Source organism: Spermophilus citellus (assembly GCF_964194105.1).
Source record: "Spermophilus citellus genome assembly, chromosome: 4".
In the NCBI taxonomy this organism is placed as follows: domain Eukaryota; kingdom Metazoa; phylum Chordata; class Mammalia; order Rodentia; family Sciuridae; genus Spermophilus; species Spermophilus citellus.
Window position 1 is genome coordinate 138,768,797 of NC_138185.1, and position 24,520 is coordinate 138,793,316.

Here is a 24,520-nt window from a genome sequence, read left to right on the forward strand (position 1 = left end):
AGCTAAATATACACAATTACACGTTTCTATTAATCTTTCTGTGGTTCACTTCCTCACACTAACAAGGTGGGAGGATTTCTGACTTGAAATCCCCGGTTACCCGGGTCCACAGTCTCCGGGAACAGTGGGGTACGTCCTCCTACTCAGGCGAGAGGAGGGCGGGGCACCGGCAGGGATTGGTGGGAGAGACTCGAGGCCATACAGCGGAAGTCCCGCCCTGCGTAGGAAAACTTCCGGTTCCAACTGCTCAGTGCTTATGTTGACCGGAAGCGTCCGGTAGCGCTGCGATGGTGCTCCTGGAGAGCGAGCAGGTATAGCCAGGCCTGGCCGGCATTGGGACTGATGAAGGTTCGGGTTTTAGCTCCAGACCTCTGTGTCGCCTTGAGGGAGGGACAGGGACTTAGTTGACGCGGCGGTCCGAGGATTTGAGGCTGCCTAATGGGGCCGGGCTTCTTATGTTCCAGTTCCTGACGGAGCTCACCAGGCTCTTCCAGAAGTGTCGGTTGTCGGGCAGCGTGTACATCACCTTGAAGAAGTGTAAGCAGCCACCTCGGCGGGGACGAAGGAAGCTGGGAGAGGGAACCCTGGAAGCCGAGCTATGCCCGGCCTGGGTCCTAGTGTCTGGGAGGCACCAAAGTCCCCTGCCTTCCTCCACCCTGCACTGGGCACATTCAGGGACTTAGGCCCCGGGATATTGGGAATTGCGGTTGGTGCCCCCTCTTCCACTCAGTGTTTGTGACCAAGGCCCGTCCCGGCTACAGTGGGCCCCAAGTGTGTCAGAGGTCATCATTTTGTCAGGGATACCAAACCCAACGCGACTAGTGAAGTTTAATATTCCTATGTAACAGCGTTTCTGTTGTGGAAGTTGTAGTTGTCTCCAAGATTTGGCCAAACCCTTGATAGCATAAACAGAACTGGAGCGGTGACAGTGGATTAAGTCACCTATTTAGATCCCTTCTTTCCTATTTTAACCTTTGTCTACCTATCAGCAACGTATATGGCTGTGTTCACTAGGATGTATTTTTCGTGCAGATGATGGTCGAACTAAACCCACACCGAGGAAGGGTTCCGTGGAGGGCGTTGAGCCCTCAGACAACAAGTGTCTGTTGAGAGCAACGGATGGGAAAAAGAAGATCAGCACAGTGGTGAGCTGGATTCTTTTTTTTTTTTTAATTTTTTTTTTTTTTTTTTTAAAGAGAGAGTGAGAGAGGAGAGAGAGAATTTTTAATATTTATTTTTTAGTTCTCGGCGGACACAACATCTTTGTTGGTATGTGGTGCTGAGGATCGAACCCGGGCCGCACGCATGCCAGGCGAGCGCGCTACCGCTTGAGTCACATCCCCAGCCCTGAGCTGGATTCTTAACGCTAAATTTTGGAGTTTAGAACGGAGGATGGATCATATCTGAACCAGGCTTTTAATTTTTTTTCTTTTTTAGGCAAAAGGTAGCAAATGTGTAGCTCCCAGACTATTTTGGGATGCGGACTTTCCTTTACCACATTCATAGTAGAAATCTCAGTAAAATTAAAATGGAGGTAGAGGTCAAACACTTGTTATACTAAACTTTTTGTGGAAAAAACATTGGTAATGCTGGAAGGAGTGCTTGGCATACTTATTTCCTTATCTCTTTACTGTGTTGGGCCTTCAATAATTTCTTGGTATCATGATTGTTTTACTTTTGAAAAGTATTTTTAGTTGTAGATGGACACAGTAACTTTATTTATTTTTATGTGGTGCTGAGGATTGAACCTAATGCCTCTGTGTGACAGACAAGCACTCCACCACTGAGCTACAACTTTTTTAGCTGATTATTCCTTTGTCTTTGTGGTTAATGTAACATAGTTATATGTTAGACTTGGTACACGAGAGAGTATACATTTAGTTAAGAGCTCTATTTAGCCCTATTTTCTAGAAGGGATCTTTCTTTTCCTGGTAGAGGTTAAGTATAGCAAAGCAAAAGACTCTGGATTCTTGAGTGAAAACTGTATTCTGCTGGAGCAGATCCAGACTCCCCTCTAATCACAGTAAAATAGGTTATTCATGAGAACATAGAAATAATTAGTTCATAATTCTCCCTTTATAAGTTATTTTGAGTAGACCTTTGTAGTAAAGCCAGCTTATGTGGTCTTTAAAAATAAAGTGGAATATCAAAAAATAGGAAAACCTGAGAATCTTTAAAGGTAATATTTCTCTTGCAGTAGCTTGCGTTGTGCTTAAATTGGTCTGAATAAATGGAAAGCAGAAGATGAGGAGGGAGTGGTTTTTGTGTATGTTACACAAAACATTAATACTGAGAAGTCACTTGACATCTCTCAGAACCCAGGGAGAAAACTTAGGGTCATCTCTGTAAGGGATTTCAAGAGAGATAAGAAATAGAACTTCTGTAGAAGATCACTTCTGCCTATCCCTTCTGGTGCAGTTCTCATGTATAAAAAAGGCAGAGCTACTTTGCTTGTTCCTGAGGCAGAGGGAAGTCAGGTAGAAAAATAGCCTTTAGTGCAACATCAGAAGTTGGGAAGAACTTAGAATTCTGTCATCTTCATGAATATTTTGAGATATTATCTGTGGTGGATCAGAGGATACTGAATGGATAAATAGGGGGTGACATCTTTTTTCCTTTTCTTCCAGGTGAGCTCCAAAGAAGTGAATAAATTTCAGATGGTGAGTTCCTAGTGTTGCCCATGTTTCCCTTCTCATGGCAAAAGAGCATAATGGTGAACACTTTTGAGTTAAGATTGATATTTGGGGAGCTGGGCATGTGGTGAATACCTGTAATCCCAGCTACTTGGGAGGCTGAGGCAGGAGGATCCCAAGTTTGACACCAACTTAGCTAGACCCTGTCTTAAAAATAAAATGGAAGAGAGTGCTAGGGATGTACCTCAGTGGTAAAACACTCACCTCACAAGTGCAAGGCCCTAGGTTCCATCCCCACTACTGGGGTGGGGGAGTGGTTGATATTGGGTTCATTGCTGTCCTGTGATGTTTTACCAGTATTTTTCAGGTAAAAGGTGATAAGCTATGAATTTCAACACTGATATTATTTTTCCTTTCTAGTTTTTCATCTAGATTTTGTTGTCTTAATTTCAGATATACTCTGTAGTATAGTTGAAAAAGAAGTTGCTTGCCTTTTCCCCTTTTTGCTTAAAAATAAAGTAAAAAAGGTGCAGCTCACTGTGGGAGAGTGTTTTAAAAGGTACTATATTCTCTTAGGTAGGCTTTCTGATTTTGGCTACCCTAAGTCTATTGTGGAAGTAGGGCAGCTCTCCACCAGTTGGTACCTCCTCCTGTTAATAAGGTCAGGCTGTGTGTTTTTCAGGCTTATTCAAACCTATTGAGAGCTAACATGGATGGGCTGAAGAAGAGAGACAAAAAGAGCAAGAGTAAGAAGAGCAAAGCAGCACAGTGAAGAGCACTGAGTTCCCTGCTTTTACCAAACCACTGAATTACATATTTCCATTTTGTTTATAGTTTTGTTCATAAATCTAGGTTTCTGGTTCCCCCATTAACTGTTTTCATGTGATATTAGGGTTATTTTGAAGAGAAGAAAGGTTGCAGTGTTTACTTATTTGTGGTAAGAAAGTAGTTTTATTTCAGATTTATGATGCATGGTTATAAATTCCTAAATTAGTTTTAAAAAGTCTCTGTAGTCATCCCTGTGAAGAGCATTGTATCATTAAACACCTGTTATCAGCATTGTGCTTATGTGATCCTCCCCCCCCCATTCCCCCCCCCCCCATTTTTTTGTGTGTGTCGCTGGGGATTGAATCCAGGGCCTCACACATGCTATGTAAGCACTCTTGAGTTACATCCCCTCAACCCCCCTCCCCCATTTTAATAGTCTGGCAATAACTAATTCTGGATGATGTGATTACTGAATGCTTTAGCCCTATTTTCTAGATTATTTTAATTGAAACCTGACAATTATAAAAGTTGTATCATCTCATGGACATTCTTTCCACCAGGTTGTATAAGTTTATCATCATAATTTATTAAGTTTGGAAGAGTTCTCATAGCCAAATGAAAATCTGCTTAACCATGTTAGGAAAAACATATTACAAAATCATTAAAAATAAAGATTCTAAGGTAATGATTTCTGGTGTCTTTGTGCCTTTTAGGACATTTTCATGTGCTTAGTCATTAGGATCAAGGGAAGAACAAGGATACTTTCTAATGTTCTATTTCCATAAAACCTTCAGTGTTAACAGATTTGCAATTAAAAAAGCTACACATATGACAAAGCATTTATTTTACCCAAAAAGATAAATTTATAATATATTACACATGAAAAACTGACAAAGCTAAGTAGGGCATTTTCTTAGAATTTAAAGTCAATTTAAAATGACAGTGAATGTACAACATTCCATTATTCCAGTATAAGCCCCTGTCTGAACAATGTAATGAATTCTTCAGGGTTAAAATAAGATTCTATAGTAGTCATCTCTGTAGCTATATAGAAACAGCACAGATACCCTGCAAAGGAAGGGAAAAGGCAGATTATAATGACAGTTTAGTGAGTGAAGAACAAAAACAACAGTTAAATACTTTTAGGAGATACGAAGGTAGCTTTACTTAATTAAAAACAAGAATGGAAGGCTAGTCACTAAAAAAATATGTAAATTGTACAGAAGCTGTGACTGCAGTAAAAGGCTCTACACAAGGAGATCCCCATTTACCTCACAGCCTCCTTGTTGCCCTTTAAGTGGAATGAGAACATGAATGAGTGACATTCTGACATAAGGGTATAAAGTTATATTTTATTTCATTTAAACACTTATAGAAGTTATCTGGGTGAACAAAATGATAATTGGGATAGCTATTCCCAGCTCTGCTGTGTTTTATTATCGACAAGATCATGACTTGTGATTCACAGTCTCAGGAAGATTCATTGGTTGTCAGCTGCAGTTCTAACAGCTTGTCTTTAGCCTTCAAATCTCAATAAGAATAAAATATGTCACTCTAAAAGCTCTTCCTGAATTTTAACCCTGTGAATGAAATCTATGCCCAAGTGATAACTTACTTTTTTTCAACTTTGATGTTATAAATTTCGTCACAGACTAATTTGAGGTACCTTTGCTTTGGCAGGCGTGACAGCAGCTGCTTTACAGTTGTGTTAAATGCCTGTTCATCAGCATCCCACTGGGGAAAAAATAGATAAGACTTAACAGGGCAGAAGGTTTATTACTTGGCTTCTTCTGGGTCAGTACTGATATGCCATTGTTAAGTATACCAGAAGAATGTATTGTAGAACCAGCTGGGAGACTGCTGGGGTTCTTCCTTTCAAGCATCAATTTTCTTTTATTTTTTTTTTCAGAATTGTTAGTGATTTTTTTTAAAAAAATATTTTTAGTTGTAGGTGGACACAATATTTTTTTATATAGTGCTGAGAATCAAACCTAGTGCCTCACATGCTAGGCAAGCGCTCTACCACAGCCACAACCCCAGCCCTCCCTTTTCTTTAAAACAAAGACTATAGGTACTATGTAGAGTCTAGATGCCACAGCCCTGATATGCTAATATCCTGCCCCAGGGTGCTGTGACTTTAGATCAATTAATTCTGCCTACTGTTTACTTTGTATAAAATGGAGCTATTGTCTTTGATGTGTGTCCATCTGACTGGATCATAAATCAGTAAATTGCTAGTAGAGGGGTATATGTAGTATATACTTGTGAGAGCAACAGAAAATGTAGTAAATAATAATTTTGGGGCAAAGTTTTTAATTTAACCTGTGACTAAACAATGGGTAGACATATATTCTTTGATATGTTGCAAAAATCATTTGTAGCTTTCATTAAGTATTCTTACTAGTAACTATTCAAAAATGTTAAAGTTCTTATTTAGACTATTGATAATAAATGCATATACCTATATAACAAAAGGGATCTAAATTAATTTTAATTTTTACAAAAGGATCTTTTGTATAGTTCTAGTCTACAAATGACCTTCCCTAGCTGGAGTTTGACAGACAGCATAGTAGTATAATTGTCAAGAACAGATTCTGCCAGGAGTGGTGGCACACATCTGTAATCTCAGCTGCTTGGGAGGCTGAAGCAGGAGGATTATGAGTTCAAAGCTAGCCTCAGCAAGTTAGCAAGACCCTATCTCTAAATAAAATATAAAAAAGGGCTGGGGGATATGGCTCAGTGGTTAAGCACCCCTGGATTCAATCCCTAGTACCAAACAAAAAACAACATCAAAAACCCCCATGATTCTGCTAGTCTGCCTGAGTCTAAATCCTGGCTATGCTACGTATTAGCTGGGTGACCTTGATTTAGGAATACATATAACATATGAAAGGGCCAATGTTATTAAATTCCTGGTGTTGCCAGTATTTTCTGATACTAAGAAAATGTAATTCTGTTTTTAATTTTCTTTTGGTAAATCAACACAATGTAGAACAGTTTGTATTGCTTACCTCTAATGATAAAAACTGTAAGATTGTTTCTTTGGGTAGATCCACCTGTTAATTCACAGAAATGAACATCATATATCAGACACCTTGACTCAGGACTTCAGTGTCACTCTGGATGGATAGTATGAACAGGGTCGGCAGAGTGAAATGCCTCTGTACTTTTTATAAAGTAGACTTGATGATCTGTGTGGTGATAAGATCTCAGTATTGGTGAACTAACAAGCTGTGGGAACTATACCCCCTATATGCCATAATTCAAAGCTTTGTTGACACTGCTACTTGTACTTAGTAAAGCAAAGCCCTGAAACAGAAAACTGATTTTGGTTTTCACTGCTTTCCTTCCTCCGTCTTTCAGAGGAAGAAAGGAGAGAGAAAAACAAACCTTCAATTTTCTCTCCAGTATTTTATATGTTTAGATTAAATGTGGTTCACATCAGTAACAATAAGGTCTACATCCAGATACTCGTGACACTGAGCAAAAAAGCCCTGAAATCTGATGTCACACTTTGACATTATGGTCAGAGGCCATCTTCAAAATATTCAAAAAGAACTTACAGCCAAAATTTCAATTTCACTGCTTTTCTGATGTAAATTGGCAAGAGTAGTTTGAAGTCGGGTTTGTACCTAGTAGGAAGAAAATGTAATTCAGAACATGTTAAACCAAGCCATCTTATTTTCTATTCCAGAAAACATGACAAGGTGACAAATCAAGGCCTATAAAAGTTTCCAATGTGGCTCAGTGGTAAAGTACTTGACTAGCACATGACTAGCACATGTGAGGACCTGGGTTCAATCCTCAGCACCACATAAAAATAAAGATATTGTGTCCAACTACAACTAAAATATAAATATAAAAAAAAAGTTTCCAGTGTGTAAAGATCTGCTTTTACTCTACCTCAGAAAGAAGGGGTGTCTAGTCATTTTGATCATAAGGAAAATAAATTTTCTAACTTCTTTATATTACTTATTTCTTTTTAATTTTGAAATGATGCCAAATAAAGACTCAGAATAATGAAATAGTACATGTGTAGGCAGAGAGATTTTAGGATTAAGCTAAAGGGGAAAGGGGAAGGTAATAGCAATAAGAACATGGAACTCCAAAAAATGGGTCTCCACCCATAAACAATCAGAAGAACTTAAAAATGAGGTATTTGATTTTTTCTACTTCAGTCCTATTTTTTTTTTTTTTTTGGTGGTGCTGGGGATCGAACCCAGGGCCTCGTGCATACTAGGCAAGCACTTTCCCACTGGGCTATACACCCAGTCCTTAATTTCATTTCTACATAATGGATGCTTTCCTAACATATGTCCATGGCACATTCTAAGACTCATATTCAATATACTTAGCTTGGCATTTTATTACTTAATTTCTTCTATTCTCTAACTTTATTGTGCATATGCTTGCTTCCAAGGTTATAAGCTCTTTGATGACTGGGGCCTTGTAGTGTCTCATATTTTACATAGCCATTAGCATAGCATTAGGCATACAGCACACACCAAAACCATGTAAGGAATGAGAAACCTGCTTCAAGTCATATTATTGACCACTATTGCTTTGTTATTCGGATTAAAAACAAACTGCCATAAGAGGCAGATTAGAAAAGTTCTGTTTAGATGTGATCATTCTGACAACAGTTGCTTCTTTCAGTGTACACTGACACCTCTTTGGAGGATAGATGGGGTTGAATTCTGGCATCAGAGATGTTTTGTGTTGGTGAAATCTTGAGAAGCCATCAGGTCAGGGAAGTGGGTAGAAAGATACTTCCAAGAAATTCTGTGTTTCTTATTTTCATTTCCTGCTTGCTTTCTTCTCTGATGCTCACATTAGAAAGCCAAAGAAACCTTGACCAGATGTACCTGAGTTTCATACCGCCTCCTTGTGCTGGCTGACAGCTTCTCAGGGGCTATCACACTCACAATGGGAACAACTGTTGCTCCATGGATTTCGAACAAACCTGAGACAAGAGAGTTTCAGAATTTATGGTATTATCTACCCAGTTTCTAAAACACCACAGAAATGATGACAGTTTATTTGTAGCTCTCTTTTTGTGATTCTAAGGGCTAGGTCATGTCTAGGCTTTGCATTCTATCTGTGCTACTAGCTACACTTAACCTAGGAAGAGCCTAGAACCACAACAACCCAGTTTGATTGCTCTCTTATTGGGTGGAGATATACCAAAGCACTGGGAGGCAACATGAGTCCCCCAAACTTCATGAACCTCAGAAAATAAAACTCTTGTATTACTACTACTTCTTTTTTACTTTTATTTTTTGTGGTGCTGGGAATTGAACCCAGGGCCTCACACATTCTAGGCAAGTACTCTATTACCAAGATATATTTCCGATTTTTTTTTTTTTTTTTTTTTTTTTTGAGACAGGGTCTTGCTAAGGCTGGCCTCAAACTTGTAATCTTCCTGCCTCGGTCTCCTGAGTACCTGGCATTACAGGTACCCAGTCCAACACTTCTTTCAATTCCTCAAAGTATTGGAATGTGATGGTAACATAAAGTTAATCCTAACAGAAATAAAAGGAAAGACCTGATTCTGTTAAAAGCCAAATATGCCTTCCTGTGGGCTTAACCAGAATGTTTCTTTTTCAGTTTTTTTTTCAGAAGGGTTGTTAGAGGTGATGAGACTAAAGGCATAATCTCTTTGTTGGATTTCATGGAAACCAAAAATGTACATAACGACTGTCTCCAAGGAATTTCAAAATATTTTTCTCAAATCCTCTGCTTGAGGGAAATTTTCAAGAAAATGATCCACATTTAATCTATACAATAAACCCAGTCTAAGAAAGATTAAACTACTTGTAAAAATAAGACAGTAAGACAAAGATACGGTGGATCAGAAGAATCACTTAACCAATTTTATCTTTTTCTAGAATATGGGTTTCAAAGCATAGATAGGAATTCCGTGTGGTACAATTTGTTGTATACATGTTACTTTAAAAAGATATTTCCAGTGTCACAAAGAATTAGCTACAGTCATAAGTGCTTTGAGCAAACATAAACACAAGCAATATTATGTTCAATTGTAATTAGTAATTATACCTGAAGCATTAGACCCCTTCAGATTTTGCACTGCAAGATTATCGGAAGCTTCTCTAAAAACAAGCAAACAAAAACAATTAGGAAAACAGTCAATAAGACAGAAGCAACATAGAAAACTCACAGTGAGCTATACATATAGTGAGCCACTTTTTCTACCGACTATAAAAACACATGCCTATTGGTTATTAGTGGGAAGAAAAATAAAAACAACAAAAAATTGCACTTAGTTATGCTTTTGGTCAAAAGCAAGTTAAAAAAAAATTACGAAGGATGTCATTTCAAGTTAACAAATGCCTAAAGAAAACATTCTGATTTATTCAGCTGGGTTTGCAATCCTGGCTCCATACAAACAGCTCATTTCAATGAAACAACATGGGTGTTCTTTCCGCTCCCCTCATAATACAAGGAAACATTAGCAACAGCATGCTCTGTCTTCATGTGGCAGCAGCCTTGGTGACCACCCACAGGAGAACATTTGGTAAATAAGGATATTCTTTTAAAACCTGTAAATGAATGTTCTTTCAAATGCTGTGAGTTAATTTAAAGCTTTTGTGAGACACAATAGCACTTTATGTTGGGAAAACCAGGGAAAAAATTGTTTGCAGGGAAAAAAGATTTTGAAACTTTCTGTTAAAACTAAATCTCATCCAACTTTTTAAGTGTCTTAATAGTGTTCACCTGTCCTCACTGTTATGTAGTTGTTGTGTTTTTTTTTTTTTTGGTTTTGGGGACTGAATCCAGGGCCTTGAGCATGCTAAGCACATCTCTATCGACAAGTTACACCCCCATTAGTTAGCCACCTTTTACTTTTGCTTTTAAAACTCTGTCTGATTCGGATTATAATTCTAATATCTGGTGACTTTAAGAATATTACATTGTCTCAGAAAAGCCAGTGAATTTATCAAAGGTGGTTCGCATGGGAAGAGGTGGCGCTACAGGAGGAAGAACAAAGGAAGGAGTGTTTTTTTTTTCCTATAAGCCAGGATTTCTCTATCTTGGTACTATTGACATTTTGGGCCAGATAATTCTTTATTGGAGGGGGGAGGTCAGTCTTGTGTACTGTAGGACGTTTTAGCAGCATCCTTGGCTTCTAATAGATACCAGCTACACACTCCTATTGTGACAACCAAAAAGTCTCCAAACATCGCCAGATGTTCCCTGGGGACAAGACTGCTACTGACTAAGAATCACTAATATAAAGAAAAAGAGGGGGCTGGGGATGTGGCTCAAGCGGTAGCGCGCTCGCCTGGCATGCGTGCGGCCCGGGTTCGATCCTCAGCACCACATACCAACAAAGATGTTGTGTCCGCCGAGAACTAAGAAATAAATATTAAAAATTCTCTCTCTCTCTCTCTCTCTCTTTCTCTCTCCCCTCTCTCACTCTCTCTTTAAAAAAAAAAAAAAAAAAAGAAAAAAAATTGAGTATTTTCTGATTACAAGATTATGTGTGTTATAAATAAAGAAATTTAAGACTCGCTATAATCCCACTAACCCCAAAGAATTACAGTTAAATATTTAGTACATTTCCCCAGACACTGTTCTATATATGGATTGCATATTTTGGTTAAAACAAAAGTTGGATTATACTAGCCATCCTACTTGTGGACATCCTTCTAAGTCAATAAACTCAGCTTTATTAGAATCACCATTTTAAAAGGCGGTATAGTATTTTGTTGTGTTTTCAAAATTCAAACAATTTTCTACTAATGTATATTTTGATATTATTATTATTATTATTATTATTATTATTATTATTACTACTACTACTACTCTGGGGATCAAATCCAGGGCCTTGCCCATGCCAGGCAAATGCCACATTTCCAGCTTTCATATTTTGATATGAAAATTCTCAATGAGAAATTCTCAAAGTACAGTCCAGGGATCCTTGGAGGTCCCTGAGATGTTTTCAGGGGTCTGCAAGATCAAAATGATTTTCACAATAATCCCAAGATGTTAGCTGTGCTTTTGCTTCATCCTCCCATAATATGCAATGGAGCTTTCCAGACCACATGATGTGTGGATAATACAACAGACTGCAGAAGCAGACATGAGAATGGTCTCTTCCAGTAAAGCTTTAACGAGATAACAGGAAATGTACAACAAGGTCTTAAAGAAATTTGTCTAAAAAATGCCACTTTTTGTACTAAATGTGTTTTGTTTTAAAAACGTTGCTCTTATAGAGTGAGCTATTTTTCATTAAAAATATATTATTTAGGTTAGCATGTAATGGGGTTACTACTGTTATTTAAAGCAGAATAAATACATATTTTTAAATGTTTAAATTTTAATTTCTAACAAAATATTGATAGATAAAATCCACGTAAACAGAAGTTCTCTGTGGTTCTCAAATATTTTTTAAGGATATAAAGAAGGCTCTGAGATCAAGAAGTTTGAGAACTGCTATTATAAAAGATATCTTGATACATATCTTTTTTTTTTTTTTTGGGTGGTGTATGATTTGATGAGTTTACAACAAATGCAATCATCACAGTGCTCTATGAATAGTTCCATCATCCTAAATATTTCCTTATGTGGTTCCCCTCCTCTCTTGCTCCCTGGCAACCACTGACTTTTGTCCCTAGAATTCTACCTCTTCCAAAATGTCAACAGACATCTTTATTCATGCCCTGATGAAAAAAGTTTTACTATAAATTCCTGAATTGCTGAGTCAATTAAAAATTATTTTATAGTTTTAATGCTTTTAATCTTTGCCAAATTTGAATACAGATGGCTGAACCAATTTCTCTCTCATCATGAGGATATGACATTTTTTCCCAGAACATATTATATCTTTCAAATAACATGAATAAAATACTACTGAAATTCATGATTAATAGACTGAATAAGATAATAACAGACAGATTTTGGCTTCTTAGACCTTTTAAAATGAAAAGAAAACCAATTCTTGGAAATATCATTGCTATGGTTTGAATATAGATTCATGTGCTGGAAGCTTGGTCCCCATTGTGGCAACATTGAGAGGTGAAGGAAGCTTTAAGAAGTAAGGACTAGTGGAAAATAATTAGATCCTGGAGGCACAGTCTCCAAAGAGGCTAACGTTGGTCTTATAGAGTAAGCTGGTTCTCATAAGAGTGGGTTGTGGTAAAGTAATCCCACCCCATATGCTTGTCTTCTTTCACGCGTAGCCATTTCCTTTTTCCTCATCTCTCCTTTGTTGTGATGTAGCCAAGAGGGCCCTAACCAGAGGCTCTATGAATAGATTGCCCAATCTTGGATTTTTAGCTTCCCAAACCATGAGCTAAACAAACCTCTTTTCTTTATAAAGTACCCAGCCTCAGGTACTTTATAAAAACCAAACAGAACAAAACAGACTAAAATGGTTATGATAAACAAATGTTGAAAGCAAGATATGACCTTATCTAGGTTATAATTAAATTGCTGATTGAATTATTCGGAAGCAACAGAATGGTTCATTTAAAGAAATTTCCCTAAAGGTTCAAATTAACTTTTAAAATAAATTTACCTAGGTTCTATATAGGTAATTGTAGTTAGGCTTCTGGGCTTTTGTTTACTAAGTTACCTGATATTCTTTTCATCATTGACTTTAGTTCTCAGTTTCTGCACAACATGGTCCACAAGATCGAACTCCAGCACACGCTTCTCTGTTTGCCTTTCCTTTTCAAAAGACTTAACCTAAAAAGAATGAGACAGATCTATCATTTGGAGGTTTTCAAGCCAAAAGGGTGGCTCTGAGAGACTATTAAATGAACAGTTTAGGTCAGTGGTTCTTAACCAGCAGTGATTTTGTTCCCTGGGGGACATTTGGCAGTTTGGAGTCATTTTTGAATGTAACAATGGTGGGGCTGCTTCTGGCATCTTCAAATAGAACATTAGCCAGGAATGTTGTTAAACAACGCATAGGGCAGTCCTCCACAACAAATAATTATCTGTCCCAAATCATTAGAAATGTTGCTGCTGAGAACTCTGATCTAGTTTGAACTAGTTCATAATAGATGACAGAATTAAAAAAACAAACCAAATGCGTGTGTGTGTGTGTGTGTATATAAAAGGCCATGATGAACCAGCTCTCATTTAATTGAATTCATTTACATTTTCTTCCCTTTTAAACATCCTCAACAAGTCAACAAGTTTTCTCATATCTCAGAACTGCCTATAATTCCTCCCTCTCCTATACAAACCCAAATTCTACCATCCCATTTATGGTACCTGCTTTTTTTTTTTTTTAGAGAGAGGGAGAGAATTTTAATATTTATTTTTTAGTTTTCGGCGGACACAACACCTTTGTTTGTATGTGGTGCTGAGGATGAACCTGGGCCGCACGCATGCCGGGTGAGCGCGCTACTGCTTGAGCCACATCCCCAGCCCCATGGTACCTGCTGTTTAACCTTCACTCTTATGGCCAGCATCCAACCTTGGCCTAGGTTAGCCTGACACTCTTTTTTTTTTTTTTTTTTTTATTGATTTTTAAAAAAAATTTGACAGTGGAATGCATTACAATTCTTATTACACACATACAGCACAACTTTTCATATCTCTAGTTCTATATAAAGTATGTTGACACCAATTCGTGTCTTCGTACATGTACTTTGGATAATGATGTCCATCATATTCCACTATCCTTGCTAATCCCATGCCCCCTCCCTTTCCCTCCCATCCCTCCGCACCATCTAGAATTCATCTGTTCCTCCCATGACACTCTTCTTACTTCCTTCCCTTTCTTACAGTATTTCCTTAGTTACTCCATTCCATGCTACACATCCCTGCAGATTAATTTCTCTCAAATACAACTCTGATGTCCCCTTTTGTCCAAAAATTCACTGGCTCCCTCTTGGTTGCTAAATAAAATTCCATCTCTTTGGTTGGGCATTTGGGTTGTCCATGATCTAGCTATAACCATTATTCTGCTGAAGTACCATTTTGTACAATACTTCTACTTCACCCAAAATATATTACTCAGGTTAGATTAGAATTATTCTCTCCTACCTGTTCTGATCTTTGAGACAACCAACTGAGAAAAACTACCATGACTTTTGCTATTCCCTCTGCTTAAAAGGCTCTATATCTATATCCTAACCATTCCCGAGGGTCTGGCATAATACCACCACCACCCTGAAGACTTCCCAGCTGCCTCTAATGTGGTTTCCCAGGTCTCAGAGAACTTTATCCATACGACTTTGATGGCGTTCAGCATTTTCTAACTCATAATTATGCACAGATGTCTTATGTTCCCTACTGGATGATAAAATATACTTGACAGCAAGGCCTGAGGCTTAAATATTTCTGTATCCTCTCTGGTTCTAAATTTAATTCCATCCACATTGTGAATGTCTAAAACACATTTGCTGAATGGACATGTGAAGGGATGTCTTGCTTCTCAAATATGAAGATGCTACTGACCTACCATTAATAGACAGGAGCAAGATTCAGAAGAGCTTGACAGGCTGGGATGATGTATTGAAATAAGATCACATTTAACAAAGATAAATAAATTCCTGTGATTAAAACTTTTGTTATAAAAGGCCAGTCAGACATGGTGATAACTGTGGAAAGGCCAGTGGGTTTTATTGATGATAATTTTAGTATGAATCAAAAGAAGCACAAGATTGCTAAGCGTTAGTTTATTCATAAGCTATGTTAGGACAAGTATGGTATCTGGATTGTGGGAGGTCAGAGACCCTTCCCATTTAATAGGAACATGTTTAAAGCACTCTAGAATTCCAGTGTCGCATTTAAAGACAGATGCTGACAAAATAAAATGAGTCTAGAGGAGGTTAACTACGAGGGTCAAGGATTGGAAACTGTGCCATGAGGAATAGTTTAAGTAACTGGGATATCTAAATCGAAAAGAGGACACTATAAGTGACATGGCAGCTGTCCCCTAAAATTTATTTCAGAGAAAGAGGAAGAATTTGACTTGTTATTTTGACTATGCTAGAGGGCAGAAGCAGAACTAGTGAGTGTGAATATAAAAAAATGTGTGGGATCTAACTAAGTGAAATTTATAGCACTAAATGCTTACATTTAGAAAACAAAAGGAAAACCAGTTCAAAGCCAGCCTCAGCAAATTGGCAAAGCCCTAAGCAATTTAGCAAGACCCTGTTTCTCAATAAAATACAAAAAAGTGCTGGGGATGTGGCTCAGTGCTCCTGGGTTCAATCCCTAGTACCAAAAAAAAAAAAAAAAAAAAAAAAAAAAAAAAAAAAAAAAAAAAAAAAAGCAAAGAAAAGGGTCTAAAAGCAGTGACTTAAGCCAGTAGCTGGCACTGGCAAACTTTTTCTTTTCTCTTCAGATACTTTTTTTTATTTCTACAAACAAAGAATATAAAAAGGACTTCTAGGGGCTGGGATTGTGGCTCAGTGGTAAAGCACTTGCTTTGCATGTGTGAGGCCCTGGGTTCGATCCTCAGTACCACATAAAAATAAATAAATAAAACAAAGGTATTGTGTCCAACTACAACTAAAAAATAAATATATAAAAAAAGGACTTCTAGTTCATGGGTCATAAAAAATAGGATATGAAATTTGACATATTAATGAATAAACAAATGATTAAAAACAAAACAAAACAAAACAAAAGGATGTGAGCTGGATTTGGTCCAGGTTGTTGTTAGTTAAGCCCTGATCTAAAGTTCCATATGAAGAAACTAGAAAGAGAATAAATCCAAACTCATCAGCAGAAGAAAATTATTAATAAGAATGCTCTAGGGTTGGGGTTATGGCTCAAGTGGTAGAGTGCTTGGCTAGCATGCATGAGGCACTGGGTTCGATCCTCAGCACCACATGAAAAAAAAAAATAAAGATATTGTGTCCACCTAAAACTAAAAAATAAATATTAAAAAAAAAATAAGAGTGCTCTAGAGTGTCCTAAGCATGTTCCTACTAAACGGGAAAGGTCTGTGACCTCCTACAATCCAGTGGAGTGGAGATAGTAAAATAGAAAACAAATGAGAGAGTAGGCAAACAACACCAAAAGTTGGTTCTCTGAAAAGACAAAATTAATTAATTTACCTCTAGCTACATTTATCAGAAAGAAAAAAGTGAAGACACAAATTACAGATATCAGGAATGAAGGAAGGGACATCATCACAGATCCTAGAGATAGTAAAATAATAATAATGATAATAATAATAAAAAGAAACATCTGAAAGATGAAATGGAAAAATTCTGGGAAAGATACAAACTGCCAAAGCTCATTCTAAAAACAAAGAGGCACCTGAATAGTTCTACATTTAGGCCCTTGTGGCTTTATGGGTAAATTCTACCAAATATTTGAGGGTGCAATTCTAAGAATGATTGTACAGAAAACCTATAGAAACAAAAGAACAGAGCCCAATTCATTTTATGAGGCCAACTTTACACTACTCTCCAAACCAGACACCACCACAATAAGAAAAACAGGGAAAATAATGAAAAAAGTTGATGATTTTTTTTTGGTACCAGGAATTGAACTCGGGGGGCCCTCAACCACTGAGCCACATTCCCAGCCCTATGTCATATTTTATTCAGCAACAGGGTCTCACTGAGTTGCTTAGCACCTTGCTGTTGCTGAGGCTGGCTTTGAACTTGTGATCCTCCTTCCTCAGCCTCCAGAGCTGCTGGGATCACAGGCTGTGCCACTGTCTCAGGCAAAAGTTGATTTTTTTTCCCTTTACAAATAAGAAATAGGAGCTTGGTTGTAGCTCAGTAGAGCACTTGCTTAGCACGTGTGAGGCACTAGTTTCGATTCTCAGCAACAAATAAAATAAATAAGTTAATTAAATAAAGTTATAAAAAATATTTTTTTATTGTGTGGTGTTATATTTATGAATATATTTTTTAATATTTTATTTTATTTTTTTAGGTGGACACAATATGTTTATTTTATATTTATGCGGTGCTAAGAATTGAACCCAGTGCCTCCCGCATGCTAGGCAAGCATGCTACCACTTGAGCCACATCCCCAGCCCAATTTATGAATATTTTTAGTTATATAAAAAAGTTAAATTGGTTAGGAAGCAGCCAGAAGATATGCCAATCAGAAGGTATTGGCTCTATTTATTATTGTTATTATTATTATTATTATTATTTTAAAATGGAGAAAGAGAATAAGGGGAGAAGTAGAAATGTGCTCAGCATGATTCCCTCTTCCTTATTTTATACATTTTTTTTTCAAGAAGAAGCCCAGCAACTCAAAGGGAGAGCTGCACTAATGGATTTCCACCCCATATAAGGCAGGCTACAGTGGCAAGGCCAGTGCTCCACAAGGAAAATGTAGTTTGGGAAATTTTCCTGCAGTCTTTACCTTGACATGGCTTCCTTCTTTATCCGAGACAAGGGCCACATAGGTGATTTCATGGTGTCTGCAGTACTCTTGTAATTCCTCTTGGGACTGAAACAAATAAACACAGTGTACTGAATAAACACAGACCACCTGGAGCCACTTCAAGTAATTAAGGAGAATGAAAATAACGGTCTTCAATTGTATTCCCAAAGCAATTAATAAATATGCTGATTTCAGGGGATATAAATATTAAGCAAGAAAAGAAAAGGATAAAGAATTTCTTGCCTTCCCTATTTTCCTGATTATTCTAAGGGGTCCTGAACAATCAATGTGGCAAGGCATAGTAAGAGGTTTTCAATAGCTTCAAGTCTTTTTTTATTTTTGTGGAGCTGGGGATTGAACCTGGAGCCTTGCACATTACTAGGCAAGTGCTCTACCACTGAGCTACACCCTTAGCCCTTCAAGAACTTCAAGTCTTAATGGAAGGTGCCAAGAATTAAACAATGTGTGTACAAACAAGCACACATAGTGAAAAAGCTTTGAGGAGAGCAAAAGAACCAAAAGGAATGCTGAAAGGTGAAAAGCAAAACTAAGCACAAAGCAAGCTAGAGAAGCCTGTGGGGGATGCCACTGTGCAGGACTGAAGTCACTGGTCATGGGTTTATATTTCACTGTAAGATACATTTCTCTAACAATCTCAGGTGAAGAGGATGTTGCTGTCAAATGATTAAAAACTGATGGTCAGCACTCTTCTGATATAATTAAAATACAGAATACATAAAATGGACAGCAGCAGTTGTAGAAGCCTCTTGGTAGGTGATATGAATGGAGCAGGAGGGTGGCAGGTTGGTGTCCCTGTTCATCACCAAGCCCTGGGGCACCTTTAGCGTGGGTGACTATGCACTGAAGATCACCCTGGATGATCTCCTGAGAGCACACCCCTTTTGTGATCTGTTTGTGACAGCACGGATGCTATTTATCTAGATCCCCCCCAAGTGTGCCACTTTTATCACCTTTGCACCCAGGGCAGGTGTCAGATCTTATGCTGGCAGTGAGGCTGAGGATACAAAGTCATAGATACATTAAACCCAGAATGCCTTCAGAAGTATGGTACATTGGCCAGGCGTGGTGGCGCATGCCTTTAATCTCAGCTTCTCAGGAGGCTAAGACAAGAGGATCACAACTTGGAGGCTAGCCTGGGCAATTTAGAAAAACCCTGTCTCAAAATAAAAAATAAAAAGGGCTAGGGATGTAGCTCAAGGGTAAAGCATCCCTGGTTCAGTCCCTAGCAAGACTGAAAAAAAAAAAAAAAAAGAAGGGGGGAAAAAATGAAAAAGTAAAAGGTAGGCTAGCATATGGTCCTGCAAAGGTGTCTATATCCTAACTCCTAGAACCTGTGAGTGACTACCCTGGTTTATCTTGGTGGGCCCAGGGTAATCACAAAGGTCCTCATAAAAGGCAGGCAGGCATAGCAGAGTTAGAGAAGATGTAAGGTAGAAGCCTGGATTAAAGAGGGAAGAAGATGCTACACTGCTGAGTTTAAAGGTGAAGAAAAGGGTCATAAGGCAAGGACTGCAGGAGGCCTCTTCAGAGCTCGAACCTGGAGGATGAGATTCTTCCTGGAGCCTCCAGAAGGATTGAGTTCTGCCAACACCTGGATTTTTTTTTTTTTTTAGTGTTTTTTAGTTATAGATGGACACAATATCTTTATTTTTATGTGATGCTGATGATTGAACCTAGTGCCTCATGTGTGAGAGGCAATCACCACTGAGTACAACCCCAGCCCCAACACCTGGATTTAAAACCCAGTGAAAATGATTTGAGACTTCTGACTTCCAGAATCGTAGGATAGCAAACACATGTTGTTTTAAGCCATTAAGTTTGTTTGCAGCAATCACACTAATACATGAAGCAACTCCAACCACAGGGATAAGCAGAGTTGGACAGAGTCTAAGAAACAGAGGATGATCTGTCATCCAAGCTGTAACTCTGCACTTCACTCATAGGTGCTTTCTGTCCCATTACCTGTGACCAGTCGTACAGGATTTCTGCCGTGATTCCTGCTGACCAGAGTTTCTGAGTTAAGTTGATAGCCCTGGACATGGACATCTGGCCAACACTTACAACCAGGAGGTCACAGGAGCTTATTGTAACCTGGAGAAGAAATAGTGGTTACACTTAAAGAATTACACTGCAGATGTGGGACAAACAATATGAGAGAAGGTGGCACTCATGGGTAAGAAGGCATTCTTAGAATCTTGTACAACAACGAGGAAGGCTTTGCTTAAAAATGACATTGGGAAAAATAAGACACAGTAAAAAAACCTTTTATATTCCTTTTTTAAGATAGAAATTATTTCAGCTACTATGGGCAAGTAAAGGAACCATTCTTAACTTTGTAGGCAAAGAGGTTGCTACAACTAGAACATCTCCCATTTACATATTACATGACAGATGAGGAAAAATGAACATCTAAAGTCACCTTGCTGGAGCAGAAGACAAGGACTAAATTGCAAGGATTGCCTATCTATAGCCTTGTATCTATTATATGAAAGATCATTTCCGAAATCCTCAGCCTATAGCTGCTACACTGATGAAATACATATGTGATCTCTGTTCCTGGCATACACTTCCTAAAATCCCTATAATCTTCAAAGTACTTTTTCTATGCCAATGAGGTGAACTGACATGGGGACTGGTCACTGAAAAGACCAACACAGGATAAAAGGGCTGGGACTTTCAATCATATCCTACAACTTCTGGGGAGGGAGGGGAAAGGAGCTGAAGGTTGACTACTAATGGCCAAGGATGTAATCAATCAAGCCTATGTATTGAAGCTCCACCAAAAACTCAAATGACAGGGTTCAGAGAACTTCTGAAAAGCTAAATCTGTGGCATTTTCTGGAGGGTTGCATGACCTGAGGAAATGACACTATCTGCAGTTAGGAGGAAGAGTAGACGGAAAGAACTGACTTGGAGGTCACCCAGAGGGAGTCTGCTGTTCAACACTGCTTCCTTGATGTGTGACAATACAACAGGAGAAAATAAGTTTGTTTTTTCCCTTCTCAATTACAAATAATGCTTTTAGGAATGAAAGATATTACAATGTATGATAGAAAGCCAAGCTGGGACTTACAGGTTCTTCCATGTTGAGGACAGCAGCAAATATCTTGTCTATTGCAATACTGACACCAACCGCAGTGGGAACTGGCCCCAGAGCCTGTGGACCTCTAAACTGGGGAATCTATGGAGAGACAAACAATTCTGGTTATGAAATACAGAATAAACTGCGACTATCAGGAAAGCAATGATTAATGAGCAAGCTCTCTGTCAGCAACTTATCAAAAGATTCAATGAAGAGTGTGAGTGAGTGTGTATGTGTGTGAGTGTGTGTGTGTGTTTGTGTGTGTTTTAAGATAGAGAAGCAAGTTTAGGAAAATAACAAATATTAAATCTAGAGCTGCATAGTTCAATATGGCAAATCTGAACTGACAGGTGCTGTACATGAAAAATGCACACCAGCTGCAAAGACTTGGAGTAAATAAAGAACGTAAAATAGCTTGTTGATAATTTTTGGAAGTTTGAGTAAATGTTGAAATGAAATTTTGGATATAACTAGGTTAAATAAAACATATCACTAAAATTTCACTTTTTATTTACTTATTATTACTAGATAATCTAAAATTATATATGTAAGTTCCAAACCAAGACAGAGGAGGTATACTTTTCCCTACTCTTCCTAAGTATAGCTAAAAATCCTGGGTGTTACATATAAAACAAGGAGACTCTACAAGTGGAGAGAGGCAGACTGTCTAGGGACTGCAGAATGCGAGGATGACAATGGTGAATTCTCAGGTTTGCTCTTTGCTTCATACATCATGGATTAAGTACTGGAAAAACTGGCAACCCAGAAATGCCAAGAGGAACAAGAAAGGGGAAACCCAGTAAGGCAGATAACTTTAGACAATAATTTCCCTGCTCCAGCTAAACATCATAAAAAAAAAAAAAAGCCCAGGCCCACTCCCACCAGTGAAGGCAGGGTGCAGAGTATAGTCACCCTTACCCTGGCAAGGTGGCTTCAGGGGAGAGCAAGCAGAGAGCTAGGATTTTCACATCTGCCTAGCAGTAATACCCACCACCTCCCCACAACAATGCCAGTGGAAGCCAAGATCCCCAAGATACTGGATTTTACCCTCACCCGGGCAGTAAGAAAGTATCCCTCCCTACTGGGGTGGGGCCAGAGGAAGCTGAGTGGGAAGATGTGATTATCACTGGCCTCCTGCCAGTTCTCTCCCCCTACCATGGATAGGAGGAGGCTTGTGGGAAGCAGTAACATGGTGCCCTTCCACCTGGAGGTGTAGATGGAGGCTGAGTGAGGAATCTGGCACTCTGTGTCCATACCACATAGCATCAGAGATGGCCTGCTAAAGCATAAGATCCAGATAAGTTCCAGTCTCATAACATGAGACTGCAGATGTCCAGGACACATACATCCTACCAAGAACTGAGATATATAAAAGTAACAGAGAAATATTCAACACATACTAAAACCAAGATCACATACCTGTTGGAATTACATGGCAAAAATTTTAAAGCAACCAGCATAAAAATGCTGTACATGTATCATGAACAGGCTTGAAAACAAAAATCTGAATGCATCTCAGCAAATGAGAAGATAAAACAAAACAAAAACCTCACTGAATGGGCCAAATAACAGACAAGAGGAAAGAAATGGTGACGTTAAGTTAAAACAACTGAAGTCACTCAATCTGTAAAAGAGAGAACAGAGGCTATGAAGTAAAATGTGCCAGAAGCCCAAGGTTAGAGACGATAAAGAGACAGAGTGGCTCTCTCTTTCTCTCTCTCCAAAGAATGCCTGAAAAATTCCCAGGGTTGGCAAAAGACAAACTTGAGGATTTAAGAAAGAAGCTAAGAACAGAGCAGTATAAATCTGAAGAAATTCATGCCAAGACATATTATAGTTTAATTTCAAACTCAAGACAAAAACAATCAAAGTATCAAGAGAGAAACATTTTTCCTAGAGGGTAAAAGTAATTCAAATTACAGAGGATTTCTCATCAGAAACCATAAACTTAAGGGAAATTTAAGAGAATTTTTTTCTCCTCTTGAATTTTAAAAATTGTGTTTGACAAAGCAAAAAGTTTAACATTGTTTGATGTGGATCTCAATGGCATAGAGCAAACACTGAGGGCAATTAGATCATAAATGAGGCACAGGTAAAGGGATGCAAAGGGAGGGAGGTTTTTGCCCTTGAGCTATACTGATAATGCCAGGAGATAGGTGATAGAACAGTTCTCTTGATTGTGGCAGTCCTTACAGGAATCTATACTTTTGATAAAGTGGCACAGACTTTACAGATACCTTGTACCAATGTCAATTTTCTGCTTCTGATATTTTATAGAAGTTAACAAAGGATTGTAATCGCTAGAGGAAACTGGGTAAAGGTTCTTCAGATCTCTCTATACTACCTCTGCAATGTCCTGTGAGTTTCTAATTATTTTTTTAAAGTTTAAAAAATTACAAATGTGGTTCACATTATATTTGTATTTCTAGATGAATGATACAGAGATATTCAATTGTATTACTGGTTTAACTTTTTATGTAGGCTTATAAATATTCAAAATAATAAGCTCAGGAAGAAATAAAATTAAGCCAGAACTAATAAACACAGGGTGAGGCCTCACCAGCAGATCATATCTGCCACCAGCTGCAAGGATTTCAGGTACGGCTCTCTGCCTCCGTCTGATAAATGCCACAAACTGGAAGATGATTCCATTGTGCTGTTGTACCTTATAAACCAAGCCCAAGTTGATCAAGACCTAGAGTAAAATGCCATACAAATGTGTCAAGGACTGGAGATTTAGAATACAGAATACAACACTGAAAATGCTGTTTTCCATCAACAGCATCAGAATAATCCATTTAGCATAAAGAAAATACTGAGCAATTTCTGGCATGAAGTCTGTTTAACTGTAGCCTGCCATGCAAGAGAAAATATATTCTCTTGAAGAATAAACATCGCTGGCTGGGCTGTGGCTCAGTGGTAGAGTGCTTGCCTAGCATGAATGAGGCACTGAGTTCGATCCTCAGCTCCACATAAAAAATGAAAGAATAAAATAAAGGTATTGTGTCCATCTACAACAAAACAAAAAACCAAAAAAGAACAAACACCTCTCTGAGGCTAACACAGTAAGAATTTCTATAGGAGGGCTTAAGGATGCAGCTCAGTGTTAGATGACATGATGACATGAGGCTCTAGGTTTGATCCCCAGCACTGAAAAAAAAAAAAAAAAAAGAAGAAAAAAGAAGAAACTGCTGCATGGTAGGAATTGAGATGCTTGCAAAGAAATCCTAATTTAAGCCAAAATTATTTGTAGGTATCAAATGCTCCAAAACATAGAAAGTAGAGCTTTTCTGTTAAAATAAAACACTAGCATTAAGGAAATAAAAAACATTTCCCCCTTGAGCTATTATTAATGCTACAAATTTGTCCTGCTACTATCAAACAGTTGCCAAACCTGTAACTTTATGCCAAGTTTCTTCAACAGTCCAACAACCTCCTCTAGGTCTTTTAAGCCATACTTCACCAACTGGGCAACACCTGTTTTCTGTTTTATTAGTGAATTTATTGTTGGTGTTAAGTCTTGTAGTTCCCCCTTCTGCTCGATAAACTTGTAGAGTCGGCAGAGCTGGAAAGCAATAGGCAGAGTTAGCAGTCAATCCATGGAAGGGAAAGACTCTGTTCATGTGCTCAGGGAGTTCGTACACTTCTAGGAAGGGGGATTTTGTGGTCGATGGTA

At 38.2% G+C, this 24,520-nt stretch overlaps 2 protein-coding genes across 11 annotated transcripts in view; one reads left to right on the forward strand and one right to left on the reverse strand.

The window, feature by feature from the left end:
• Window positions 1-226: 226 nt before the first annotated feature.
• On the forward strand, window positions 227-4,089 carry SRP14 (signal recognition particle 14). Of its 2 annotated transcripts, none has more exons than XM_081290987.1 (5): window positions 227-311; window positions 465-537; window positions 1,033-1,145; window positions 2,628-2,660; window positions 3,316-4,089. In XM_081290987.1, the coding sequence occupies exons 1-5, from the start codon at window positions 288-290 to the stop codon at window positions 3,403-3,405; spliced, it is 333 nt and encodes a 110-aa protein (XP_081147113.1). In that variant the 5' UTR covers window positions 227-287; the 3' UTR covers window positions 3,406-4,089. The 2 variants fall into 2 exon arrangements, with proteins under 2 accessions (XP_081147113.1, XP_081147114.1); XM_081290988.1 differs by having other exon boundaries at window positions 310-348.
• A 137-nt stretch (window positions 4,090-4,226) lies between these two features.
• EIF2AK4 (eukaryotic translation initiation factor 2 alpha kinase 4) overlaps window positions 4,227-24,520 on the reverse strand; it is a 104,325-nt gene continuing 84,031 nt past the window's right edge. For 3 of the 9 annotated variants that reach the window (XM_081290980.1, XM_081290979.1, XM_081290986.1), the window contains 12 exons: window positions 24,239-24,409; window positions 23,405-23,539; window positions 20,836-20,943; window positions 19,725-19,853; window positions 17,721-17,807; window positions 13,000-13,112; window positions 9,459-9,511; window positions 8,267-8,364; window positions 6,965-7,033; window positions 6,413-6,457; window positions 5,017-5,135; window positions 4,227-4,469 (listed from right to left, as the gene is read on the reverse strand). In XM_081290980.1, coding sequence (XP_081147106.1) covers window positions 4,412-4,469; window positions 5,017-5,135; window positions 6,413-6,457; window positions 6,965-7,033; window positions 8,267-8,364; window positions 9,459-9,511; window positions 13,000-13,112; window positions 17,721-17,807; window positions 19,725-19,853; window positions 20,836-20,943; window positions 23,405-23,539; window positions 24,239-24,409 — 1,185 coding nt within the window. In that variant the 3' untranslated portion in view covers window positions 4,227-4,411. Of the gene's footprint in view, window positions 4,470-5,016; window positions 5,136-6,412; window positions 6,458-6,964; window positions 7,034-8,266; window positions 8,365-9,458; window positions 9,512-12,999; window positions 13,113-17,720; window positions 17,808-19,724; window positions 19,854-20,835; window positions 20,944-21,703; window positions 22,124-23,404; window positions 23,540-24,238; window positions 24,410-24,520 lie in introns of those variants that run through there. The other 6 variants (XM_081290981.1, XM_081290983.1, XM_081290982.1 and 3 more) reach the window with 6 other exon arrangements.

Coding starts and splice junctions, on each gene's coding strand:
- SRP14 (XM_081290987.1), top strand. CDS start 288: ATGGTGCTCCTGGAGAGCGAGCAG. Junction 1,146..2,627: donor AAAAGAAGATCAGCACAGTG/GTGAGCTGGATT, acceptor CTTTTCTTCCAG/GTGAGCTCCAAAGAAGTGAA. Junction 2,661..3,315: donor AAGTGAATAAATTTCAGATG/GTGAGTTCCTAG, acceptor TGTGTTTTTCAG/GCTTATTCAAACCTATTGAG.